Below are 12,452 nucleotides of genomic sequence, written 5' to 3' on the forward strand. Positions count from 1 at the left end.
TTGTGGTAGGCCGAGAGCTCTGATTACTCTGCCATGCATATCTGAGAGGAATCCCCAGTCAAGGCTCTTACCTCATGGATGGCCTGGTGTGACGGCCCCATTTCGTGCCAGAGTTCTGTCTAACCATTTATTGAGCATCAGGATTGGTGGGTGAGGACCTGGGGGAAAGGCTGTATGGGCCCTTGGGGTTGTCCTTCAGGATGCCCAGGGCTGTTTCCCCTGGGAGCTTACTGCCTTTACATAGCTCCTGATTCAGGTGAGTCTTGGGGTCTGCAATGTACAGAAATCGGAATGTGGAAACTAGGTTGAGCCAAGCTGAGCTACCTATTCAGAGCCCCAATCAGTAACTACAGAGCCTGAAAGGTTTCACATGCCAGCTAGTCCTGTTCATCTGCTCTTCCCAGACACACCCTTCTTCTCCCCACATCTAGTTCAGGCATTCAACTGGGAGGTATTCATGGAGAATTAGAGGAGGCTAGCCTCTAGTTTACCCTTTGCCTAGTCAGACCTGCATTCCAAGATAGGTGCCTGCTGGGGCTTTAGGGCAGAAAGCTAGACTAGTATGGGATAATCAGCTTCTCAGTTTTCAGACTCTGGAATAAGCAAATCCAGAGTGGCATCTGTTGGGGCCAGGAACAGATCTAATGATTGGCGGCCCTTGGAGGAATGAGAGAGAGATGAGAGAGCACGTAGGCCCAGGTTGAATGGGTGACTACCCAATGCCTGGGAGCCTGCTTCATTGGCTGCCCACCTTGGTGGGAGGTGGATCCCAAGGGATCAAGCAGTACTCAGCCCTACTAAAAAGCCCTATGCTCCCCTCCAACATGTGGATTGTTGTCGGGGGTTAGCTTCTCCCACAGGGTTTCACTCCTGCCCACCCAACCCTGCTGCAGCTCTAGTTTCAAACCATTCTGATCATTCACCACAGATCCTGCAGAATAGACAGGAAGACCAATTGACAATGAGGTCAACCAGAGACTGGACAGCAAGGTCAGCCAGAGCTGAGATGAAACATCAGGTAGGATATGGGCCAGCTAGTGAGACTGGACAGGGAGCCTGCTGGAGGCTGGACAGTGACAGTCTCAGGCCAATGAGAGGAAGGCAGTTATTAGACTACACAAGAAAGGGGGCCACAGCGAGGACCCATTCAGGCCTGCAGTAATCCCTTGACCTTGGAAGAGGCAGAACCTCTAGTCTCTCTGCTTTTCTTCTAGTGCTAGGGCTGCATGAAGCTATCCAGATCCCAGGCCCAGGCTTAGCAGGCAGAGAACCTTGACCTTGGAAGAGGCAGAACCTCTAGTCTCTCTGCTTTTCTTCTAGTGCTAGGGCTGCATGAAGCTATCCAGATCCCAGGCCCAGGCTTAGCAGGCAGAGAATTCACTGTTGATGGTGATTGTACCTTCCAGCAGATGGGGTCTTTTTCCCTGGGGGACACCTTCAGCTCATCCATACTCAGCTGCACCCTGCTTGCAGGCCACCTGTCAAGCTTGGCTGTGTCCAGGGAAGTCAGGTCATCCCTTGGTGAGTGGACTGGTGTGGATTTGGATACATGTGTCCTTGGTCTCCTTGCCACAGGCCAGAGATCAGGGTGGCTTGTGACCTGTGAAACTTGCTTTTTCCAGATCTGATCTAAAGTATGCTCTCTCCCCTCCTCTGTCTCTTGATTATCCTCCCAGGATTACTCCCTGAACTCTGAGACCCGTTAGATATCTTAATGTCATGAGCATACTGTGTAGCCCCAAGTAAAAGCAGGAAGACCTGAGGAGGGAGGTGGCGATGGACAGTTGGCCATCAGAGCGGGTCTTTTCTTTAGGCAATGAGGCTGACTAGGCCTGTTTCCCTTGGATTGTGGGAGCACCTTCCTCCCCTCCTGTTGGTAGAGAATCAGGCCCTAAGTGAGCTTGTCCTATATGTCTTCTTAAGCTGAATGATCTTACTGTGTCTTTGCTGCCTGTTAGTGTGAGTATGAATTTTGCACCCATGTTTATGGGATACAATATTTATGATACAGTTAATGGACAACTCCTGGTGATCTTAGGGTGTCAGAGATCCAGTATTTCTGCCCGCTAAAAGTCTGGCTCTGGGTCACCATAAACTGCACCCACAGCTCAAGGGCACTGGTGGCAGCAGTGTTGTGGGCACCAGACACGATACTTTAAAGTCCTCTCTCTGCACTACAAGGTCTTCTTCACCAGCACTGTTTTCTCATTTCCTTCTTTGTGTTTACCATGAGCAGTATGAAAATTATCAGTTTTCTTGTATAAAAAAAAGTTACTATCTCAATTGCAGCTGTAACTGTTTTTGCAAAGGACAAACCAACAGTACCTCAGAAGGAAGGAGCCTATTTCTTGGCTCCCCCCACCTGACCTGACACAGTGCTTTCTCAGTGGCCACAGAGGCCTCCAGCTCCCTCTCGAAAAGATGGTGGTGGAAAGTGAGGATTCAAGTGATGGGTGCTCTAGGCAGGTCAGCATGAACAACATCCAATGGTCTTCCCAGGGCCAGCTGGGGCCTCGTTTAGCTTTGGTCTGAAAGAGATTTTTGTTTTCTGGTGAGAACAGCCCCAGCCTGACCTGGTGCAGGAGCCAGCAGCTGGAGTACAAATCCTTTCATGTGACAGGCCCAGAGTGGAGTGATGTAGGACTGCCAGCAGCAGGCCCTCCCTGCCACTCCTCAGGAGGTGGCCATTTGCATATTCCCCATTCATCCTGGCCTTGAAAAGGAGGCCTGAGTTCCCAGTGTTCTGGCCCAGCCAAAGGCCTAGCTGCTGGAGCCTGTTGTTAACCCTATGGTCACTCTCACAGGCTGACAGTGGGATGAGCCTGCTGCTGCTGGAGGGCTGTTTAGGCTGCAACTGCTCTGCAGCTCTGACCTCTGGTTCACAAGGTGGCAGATTTCCTGACACCTGGAGTGATGGGTAAAGGAGTCATGCAGGCAGTGTTCAGAGGGACATGATTTTCCTGGGATACTTTCACAACCCCAGATCCTAGGGTTCTAGGTCAGGTGAGCTAGTGGGTGTCATTAGCCTATGGAATATGACTTAGAAGGCATGCAGTAAACATACAGTACTGACTACAGTCTTTTGCTGCCTGTAGCTAAATGCCATCATGCCAGCCTCAGCTTTTTGCTCTAGTTCTTGGTAAGGCTAGGCCTGTGCCTCCTTCCCTGTACTACACTCCTGAAAGGGGCCCCAGCATCTTACACCTCTTCCTGTGACTTCTCAACCCATTGTGCCACTCTGCCATACCCTTGCTCTCCTCCCCATTCCACTCTGCTCTATGTGTGTCCTTGCTTTGGTTCCCTGATGGAGATGTGCTTCAGAATTTGTCATTTGTGCATTTCTCTCTGAGCAAGGGTCTCTAGCAGACCAGCAGTGCTCCTAAGTGAATGAGCTGGTAGACAAATTGCTGTCTTGCTCACTGACCTCAGTAACCCCAACATGTCTTGCCAGAACCCTCCCTACCTCAAGAGGGTCTTCTTAGTTGGAAGAAACTGTCCTGCTGTATCCTGGCTACCTGTACTTAAACTCTAAGAGCATGATCCTGCCAGAAGCAGCCCATGTATCCTTCCTTGAGCTTAAACCTGGAGAGCTTGCTGTGTATCCTCAGTTGGGATAGTAATGGAAATAGATCACTGCTCCTGAGGCTAAGACATGGGCAGTCCCTTCCATGGACAAGTCTGGGAAGGAAAAGTATCATGTAGCCACAGGACTGTGTGGCTCCCTACAAAGTGGGGCCTTCCAGGGGATGTCCCTCTGCCTGTCCATGGTAATCATGGCCCTTGCCAGTATCCCTGGCATTCTGCCTGCTGTCCCAGGATATAGTGTGGAAGGAAGGACTACGAGACCTTGACTCATCTAGGACTGTCAGTCCATTAGGACCATTGGTCATCGAACCCTATAAATATTTCCTAAGAGGCTGCCTCCATTGTTTTAGCCTCTGTTGTCCCTCTGCTCTGAGAATTTTGCTGTGCTTGATTCATGGTAAGAACAACCTTTATCTCAGAGCTTGTGAAAGACACTGTGTTTCTGTTTGCTCCTCTGTTCTCAAGGCTATTCATATTTTTGAGTTCCTGACAGTGTTGTTTGAGCCTGGCTTCCTGGTGCTGTTGTCAGGAGTGTGGGTCCATGTTCCCTGATGGGAGCTCAGGACGAGTGAGTGTCTTAAGAGGTACTGTCATGAGGATGGGGATACAGGGGCGGTGAAGGCTGCTGAGGGAGGCATGTTCACAGTGAGTTTGGGTGGCTGGGGAAGGTGACTACGAAGTGGCCAGTCATAGCAAGTTCTTAGCTGCGTCTTTCCACATTCTAGAGGCTTAATTCGCCCTTCGGGGCTATAACCAGGCTCCTCAGGGAGGCTTGACAGGTGAACCACCACGTAACTCAGCAACCGTTTGTCATGGCCCCCAGTCTCATGGGGGATGCACTGTGCGTCTCTCCTAGCAATTCCCAAGACAGGGGGGCCCTTGGCCTCATCTCTGCTCCAGTCATCTGTGGTTCTGTGAATTAATTAAAACCCAAGAGCAAAATGGAGAGAAAGGCCCTATCTCACAGCAGAGACCAGCTTGAATCACTGTGTGGATAGGGCTATTGATGGACTGAGTGTGGAACTGCTCTGTGTGATTCTGCAGGTTAGGGTAAGGCCTGTGCTTGTTTTTTTCTTTTTCTTTTTCTGGTGTTACTAGGGCTTGAACTCAAGGCCTTGCACTTGGTATGCAGGTGGCCTGGTACTTGAACCACAAGCCTCCAGCCCTTTTTGCTTTGGTTATTTTTTTTTAGAGAAGGTCTCTTGTTTTTGCCTGGGACCAGCCTGGACCATGATCCTCCTACTTAAGGCCTCCCTCATGGCTGGGACTACAGGTGTGAACTACTGCATCTGGCTTGTTTGTTGAGAAGAGGGGGGGGGTCTCACTATCTTTTTGCCCAGTTGGCCTCAAACCACGGTCCTCCTGATCTTTGACTCCCATGTAGCTGGGATTATAAGCATGATTCAGTACATCCAGCCAGGTCTGTGCTTTTCTTACACTGGGAACTGGCTACATATTTTCTGGGGTAGAGCTGTTCCCTCAGGTCCATGCCCTTGGCAGCTCACGTGGTTTTCAACCAACCAGGAGTATGGTGGTGGTCGTTGAATTTCCTACCCCAGAAGCTTCCCTGAGAAGTATTAAAGGAAGTTTTTGTTTTATTGAAAGATATTTTTGAAGATGTCTGGAGAAAAGTTGGGGTCCTGTCAAAGAAGAAGGGGAAAGGGCTTTGTGGGCCGAAGGCAGGTATGTTTATCAGGGTGGATTGGGGGATGCTGGGGCCAACTTCCAAGTGAGGCCTTCTGAAGCAGGAAGCTGTCCATGTGACCAGCCCCAGAAGGTGGGGGGAACAGTGGCAGAGTGTCTTCAGCCCCAAGGAAGGTGTTGCAAGCCTGTGGGCTCCAGAGTTGCCATACTGGTTGGGCAAACAGCTCTTAAGAGGGAGCTTGGAGCCCTTAGCTGTGGCCTGAGCAGGGAGGTAGAATGGATTTGGGTGACCGTGGCCCAGGTGGGACAGACTAAAAAGTGCCCAGAAGCACCCAGTTGTGGGGGGGCTGGGTTTGATGGTGAGCTGGGTCCTGTGGCCTGGATTTGTTTCTTTTCCAGTAGCAGTTTGCAGCCATGTGCCTGTTGTGTGCCCAGCCACATGGTAGCCAAGGAGGTAGAGGTGAAGAGCCATGGAAGTTGGGGTGAAAAAGCTACAGAAGTCACGATCCTACTTCTCATACCCTGTAGAGATAGCCCTTAAAGGAGTGCAGCTCTCCCTGGAGTCCCTGGACCTCAGCATTCTAGGCTGCAGAGGTGCTGCAGGAGTTAGGAGCTCAGCTTAGGTTCAGTGAGGAGAGGGTATAGACTCTGGCTGCAGGGCAGCCATTCTTGGGCAAGCCAGGAAACAATGTCTCTCAGGCAGGCACTAGGGAGGGGCTGGTGAGCTGTGTTGAGGTCTTCCACCTCTGACCCAGATCCTTGGTCTGGAGTTTCCCATTCCCTAGAGCATCCCTGAGCAGATATTTTATCTGAGACTGTGCCCAGTTTCTTGCCTCTCCCATGTAGACTGGTTGTGACCTTGTGGGTGTGGAGAATGGGGGTGGCCCTGGGAGACAGAGTCCCCAGGAGGAGGAGGATGCAGTCTTTCCTCAGCCCCAGAATTTTGGCATCCCCACCTGTCACTCCCCACTTCTTCCCATCAACCCCACCACTCACACTCAGCCCACAGCTGAGTGTGAGCCCCTGGCCCCTAATCAGTGTCTCAGATGGACATGTGACGAGGCTTTGTCCTGTGAGAAACTCGCTTGGCAAACTCCCCTTCAGGACTGAAGACAGGTGGAGGGAGAGACTCAGAGGGCGTGGGATGAGGCCCTGGCACGCTGGCAGAGGGAGAGTTAAGGAGGGTTGCTTGGCTCTGAGTTGATCTCAGCCAGCACTGCCCCGTGTGCAGATGAAGGGCGGGGGGACAGTCGGGGCCTTGAGGGGCCAGCGGCTCCTCACAGAACAGCTCTGTGCTCTGGTCCCTACCAGACCTGCTCCCACAGCCATCAGGGACCAACTGCCACCACCGCTAGCACCTCTGCCACCACCTGGCTTCTCAGAGCAGGCAGCTGTTGCCATCGGCTATCCCCAGGGGCAGGCCCTTCGCCAGTTTGGTGCTTTATCAAGATGTGGTAACCTCTTTCCCTGGGCCCCACAGGCCCTAAAAAGGAAGGCTGGTTTCTAGCGGGATCAGCTCAGCCACCTCCTCAGTGTCAGCAGCTCGCTGGAAAGGTAGGGTGTGAATGTATCTCCTTTTGCAAGTGTCTGAGCCCCTTTGGTTGTCAATGAGATGGAGTAACTGTTTTAGTTAACTACTATCTTCTGAGTGTTTTTCTTACTGTGTGCCTGGCATCGTACTCTTGCTCTGCCCACGATCTTGTTTGAGATGAGGCAGCAAGGTACGGTGATTTGCCCAAAGCCATTCAGCTATCAAGAGTCTGAGTCAGGTCAGTTCAGCATTGGAATCCCTCTTGGGGCCCTTTTCCAAACTTGTTAGGGTCACTATGCCCTGAGAGAGGTTGTGATTTTCTTTTTGTCATCCAGGGAGGTGAGGGGGCTCTTTGGTGATTTGATGGCTTGACTTGTGTTCCCTGCTATTTCTGGAGGCTTCAGAAGTTTGCAGAGGTCCAGAACTCCTTTGTAAGAACCCCCATCCAGGCTGATACGGAGCGAAGCTGGGGTGATTCTAAAGGAAGGGAAGAATTGGAGGAGCATGGAGTGCCCTCAGGACCAACATAATGAGCTTGGACCTTGGCCCTAAGGCACTGGGGAGCCAGATAAGGTTTTGAGCAGCAGTGTGACATAGTCATGTCTATGTATCAGGAAAATAACTTTGATATCAGTGTAAGCACAACTTAGAGCAAGAAGACCTATGAAAAGGCTGGTGTGGGAGTCTGGGCTATACTTAATGGGGTCAGGTTTGAGAGATACACAGAGCCATTTAGCTAGACTGTGAAGGCCTAGAGTGCTGGGTTGGGAGGCTACACCAGCAGAGGGTTCTCAGAACCCCAGGACCCTTTCCACAGTTTGTGCTCTGGGGCCTTGCCTCTGCCACCCCCCACAGCCTTCTTCCTGTTCTCTCCTCTTCTGGATCACAAGAGCTGTGGCTTTCACCACCCACCCTCCATGTGCTTTGAATTAGCAGAGGACATGGGAAGGTGGAAGGAAGTCCTGCTGTCCCAAGCCTGTGCTACCATTTGGTATTCTGAACAGGTCTATGCTGAGAAGGAGGAGGCTTGCTCCTGCTGAGGCTGGGTCCTCCTGCCAGGAGAATATTTACAAACACTCACAGCCACTTGCTTGGCAACACAGCACCACTGATCCTCTTGGGTGCTGTCTGCACACATCCTCACACAGCCACTGCCACCAGGGAGTCTCCTGGGCATGGAGGGAGGCAGCCCTGGCTGGAACCCCAGGTGCCACCAAACCCCACCCCAAATCAGCAAAGAGGAGGTCAGAAGAGGCCAAGGTCCCATGAAATAATGAGGGGACCAGACTTCCAGACCTAGTCTCTGCCTCCTATGTGCCAAGGGCTTGGGAGTATGGGCTGGCTCTGAAGCAAGTGTCCTCAGAAGACCTGTACTCACAACTCTGCCCTGCCATGGCTCCCAGATCTGAGGGGAATCACAGTGAAAATACAAGTGGTTCTGACTGTCTGAGCAGATTGGTGAACCTGGAAGAATGAGACCAGGTTGCCGAGGACAGGCACAGGCACAGCCTTAGGGCCAGGGAAGCTGAATTCACTGTAGATGCCTCCTTAGGCTGGGCACCTCACCTGAGGAGTGGACAGCTAAGTCTTTCTCACACTGCCCTTTATCACCCCAGGTGGGAGAAGAAGGACACAGCCAAGAGAACTAATGACAAGTTTTTTGATTTTTTTTTTTTTTTTTTTGGTGGTACTAGGGCTTGAGCTCAGGGCTTCACATTTACAAGGCAGGCACTCTACCACTTGAGCCACACCTCCAGTCCATTTTGTTTTGGTTATTTTGGAGGTGGGGTCTCTTGAACTGTTTCCCCGGGCTGGCCTGATCTCAACCTCCCAAATAGCTAGTATTACAGGCATGAGCCATAAAATTTCTTGATGACAGGCGAGGAGGGAGTCCACACATGGTGTGCACAGGGTGAACAATGTATGACTGACCTAACTGGCTGATCCCACAACCAAACTGTGGTGACCCTTCATATCCCCCAACCTCCCAGGACCTAGGCTCTTCTGATCAGACTGGAGTCAGTTTTCTGTTGTTTTAGTAGCATTACTAAGGAGAGGATGGGTTCCAGAATGGGTCCAGTGTTGGCAGGGAGGTGGCCACGTGAGACAGAAGAATGGCTTAGGGCTTGAGACCTAGCTCTATGGCTTGCCGACCATGTCCTGTCACTCACTGAAGAGGGAGTCCCTGCGCTCCACTTCCATACAGTGAGTGTGAATAGCTGCATGAAGATCAAACAGTACTGTGTATAGGAAGGGGCTCCCCAGGCATTAGGAATTCAGGAAATCTAGCTAAGTCCTGCTCTTCCCTCCATCATAGGCTGTGCTAAGATGGTAACTACCAGAAGCTCGGCCTGTCCCAGAGGTCATCCTCACATTCTTAGGGTGCTGAACTTTGTACAAGAGTTCATGGACTTACAACTTTATTATCTGAATGGCATATTCAGTTCCCTAAGAGTTCCATGAGCTCTTTCAACTCCAGCCTTTGTGTATTTCCTTCCTTCCTTCCTTCCTTCCTTCTTTCCTTCCTTCCTTCCTTCCTTCCTTCCTTCCTTTCTTTCTTCCTTTCTTCTACAACCTTTCCTCTTCATCTGGCTCCCAGGGGAATCTCAGGGTAAATGCAAGTGGTTCAGCATTACATCAGTATCACTTCCTGCTCAAAGCCTGCCCTGACTTACCATACCTGAGTCAGGCACCCATGTCTGATCACAGCCTGGACCACATTGCACAATACTGTACACTTCCTCATGCCTTCCCTTCCCCAGGCCCAACAGTGACTTAGGAGAGAGTAGAGGTCATAAGAGAGTCTGCCAGATGATTGATGGATGGATGGATGGGGGAATGGATGGGTAGATGGATGGAATGGCTTAGCCCTTCTGGGCCGTGCTCTGTGACAACTCCAGAATTGCACCCCACTGCCACAAATATCCATTTTCTGCTGTAGCTTAAAAATCTATGAGCAAGTGCCAAGAGCCAGGGACTAGTGGTCATGAGATATTCTTCCAGATTCTCTTTAAAAACTTTTTACACCATACAGCTGAGCCCTTAGGATTTGAGTAGGGGTTTCTTGGGCCTTGATTTTTCATTGAGTCAGCTCATTTCTGTAAAGGAAACAGTCAGCTCAGAGCCCTACTCAAGAGCTAGCAACCATGCCTAAATTTTAAAGACCTGCCTGCAACCTGGTCTTCCCATCTTCAAGGTAGGGAAGTCAGTGTCCCAAGAGGACCAACTGCCCACCTACCCAGCACCCTCCTCAGAGAGGTTTCCATTGGTGAATTCACTATGGTCCATACCTGGGCCTCTGCTTTGATGATGCAGACCCTTAACTTGATTGATGTGCCAGGAGTGGGGCGCTCCTGTGGGGCACCCTCATCACTGACCGTACTTAAGAAGGCTGCCTCTGAAACTGGACTTCTGGCCCAGCAGTTCAGGGAAGATGCCCTGCCTTTTGGGGACTCACTTTCACTGCTCTCCCACACCTGAGGGGGCTTGGTGAATTCCTAGGATTCAGATAGTCTGTTATGCATCTGTAGAGCATGAGCTCCTTCTGTGAAGCCCAGTGTTTGGACCAGCCTGAGCCAGGCCTATCTCTGACCTCTCCTCTGTTTTCTAGGCTGGCAAGTCCCCTTGTTCTGACAAACATATCCCTTAGCTATCTCTTTAGTCCTCTGACTTTGCCAGATGCAGGGCAAAAAGCTTTATGTGCCCAACTGGTACTGTGCCCATTTTAAACAAGAGGAAATGAAGGTTCAGACAGGTGGATGTGCTCAACTGTGCTCAGCTGATAAGGCACTCAGACCAAAGAGCTTTCTTCAGTCTCTCTCTCTTTCTCCTTTTCTCCGTCCTTCTCTCATTTCTTTCCTTCCTCCCTCCTTCTCTCTCTCCCTCCCTCCCTCTCTTCCCCCCTCTCCCTCTTTCTTCCTCTCTCTCCCTTTCTCTCTCTCTGCAGTGACTTTGCACATAACTGATCTCATTGTCTGTGTGACAGTGTTACAGTTTAGCACAAATACCATTTATTGGAATTTCAGCAGATCTCTCCTCCCTCAGGGGTCAAGCAATTGTTTGGCTCACATCCCGTGGCTGCAGAGTAACCACTGTTGCATTTCTTCTTGTTTCTCAAGAAGAAACCACAGTCATTGCTTCCAAGAGTCAAGGACCTAGGAGGAGGTGTCTGTGGATGGTGCATGGCAGCCCAGAGCCCACCCTGCAATCACTGGGATGACAAACCAATAGGTATCCTGGGGAAGCTTCTAGCAGATCTTGGCAGCAACACGAAGAGGTCCCAGTATGGGTGCCAACATCTGACACCTGGCTCACCCTAGGTACCCTCCTCAGTCCTGGGCAAGGTACAGAACCCCAAGCTTGGATAGCTGTCTACTCTGTCAGTATTTCTTTACTTAGTGGCTAATAGGAGGACACAGGAACTCCTTAGGACCTGCTGTCCTGGAATCAATCAGTCACCAGTGCCTCTCACAGAAACCACTTCACTATCTACCCCAGGGAGTCCCCCATGTCTCTCTGAGAGGCCCATATGCCCACTTGGACTGCCAGAGGTGACAGGGCACCCTGTCCACCATCTGTATCATTGTAAGAGACACTGGTTACTTCTCAGATTGTACATAGCACTTTGCCTAGCCCTTTCTCTCTGGGCCTTGGTTTCTTTCTCTTTCTACCAGTTAAATGTCTGTTTCCCTCTGCTACCTCTCCTTTCCTCTGGATGTTAGCTGAAGGGATGAGGGAGAATGCACAGTGTCAGTCAAGGGTGGGGCCAGCTATGCCTATTGCAATAGCTGTGTGTAGCAGTGTAGAGGTATGATGCTCATATAGTCAAATAGTTCATTGCCTTTGTGTCACAAGGCCTAAAGGTATCTGTCCAGGCCAGTGCAATTCTGCCCAATACTGCTTCTCTCTCTCCCTAAGAGGAAGGGCCTGGGATTGGGAGCTTAGAAATGGAGCAGGTGGAGCCTGCATCCTTCCACTCCACTCATCCTAGGTGCTGTGATGGGTTCTTCTGCTGCCCTTCCATCTTCTCCATACCCCAGAAACAAAGATAAGCAAACCACTATGACCACAGTCTCACAGGAGAGTTAGAGAACCCAAGCTTTGGAGCCCAAGTGACTCTACACCCAGAGCTGCCAGACCACACCTTGGCCATCAGCTGGAAGATATGGAAGCAGCCATCAGCTATGGCCTGGGGCCTTGAGCATGTGGCTGTCTGGTTGTCAGGTGTGGGCTCTGGCCTCTCACCAGGAAAGGTCCTTCTAAATGGCCAGCCTCTGGGGTGTGCTGTGTTGCACCAGGAGGCTGTCCATCTCAACCAGCCCAAGGCCTGCCCTTCAGTATATTGGGCCACAACCTGGCCAAGGTCAGTGTGCCACCTGAGACACAAGATCCCTCCCTGGCTGCCCATCAGGTCTTCTCCCTCATCTGCCTCTTGTTTCCTACAGAGTTTGTCCTCTCACTTCTGGAGAAGATGCAGACCCAGGAGATCCTGAGGATACTGCGGCTGCCCGAGCTGGGTGACTTGGGCCAGTTTTTCCGCAGCCTCTCAGCCACCACCCTTGTGAGTATGGGTGCGTTGGCTGCCATCCTTGCCTACTGGCTCACTCACCGGCCGAAGGCCTTGCAACCGCCATGCAACCTGCTGATGCAGTCAGAAGAGGTGGAGGTGAGCAGAGTGGGAGCAGTCGACTGG

General features: G+C 51.3%; 1 protein-coding gene across 3 annotated transcripts in view; it reads left to right on the forward strand.

Annotated features, from left to right (window-relative positions):
* Acsl6 (acyl-CoA synthetase long chain family member 6) overlaps positions 1-12,452 on the forward strand; it is a 60,409-nt gene that overhangs the window by 5,028 nt on the left and 42,929 nt on the right. For 2 of the 3 annotated variants that reach the window (XM_020180527.2, XM_074057235.1), the window contains exon 2: positions 12,205-12,425. In XM_020180527.2, coding sequence (XP_020036116.1) covers positions 12,205-12,425 — 221 coding nt within the window. Of the gene's footprint in view, positions 1-6,468; positions 6,784-12,204; positions 12,426-12,452 lie in introns of those variants that run through there. The other variant, XM_074057236.1, reaches the window with a different exon arrangement.

This window comes from Castor canadensis, chromosome 16, assembly GCF_047511655.1.
Source record: "Castor canadensis chromosome 16, mCasCan1.hap1v2, whole genome shotgun sequence".
Classification (NCBI taxonomy): domain Eukaryota; kingdom Metazoa; phylum Chordata; class Mammalia; order Rodentia; family Castoridae; genus Castor; species Castor canadensis.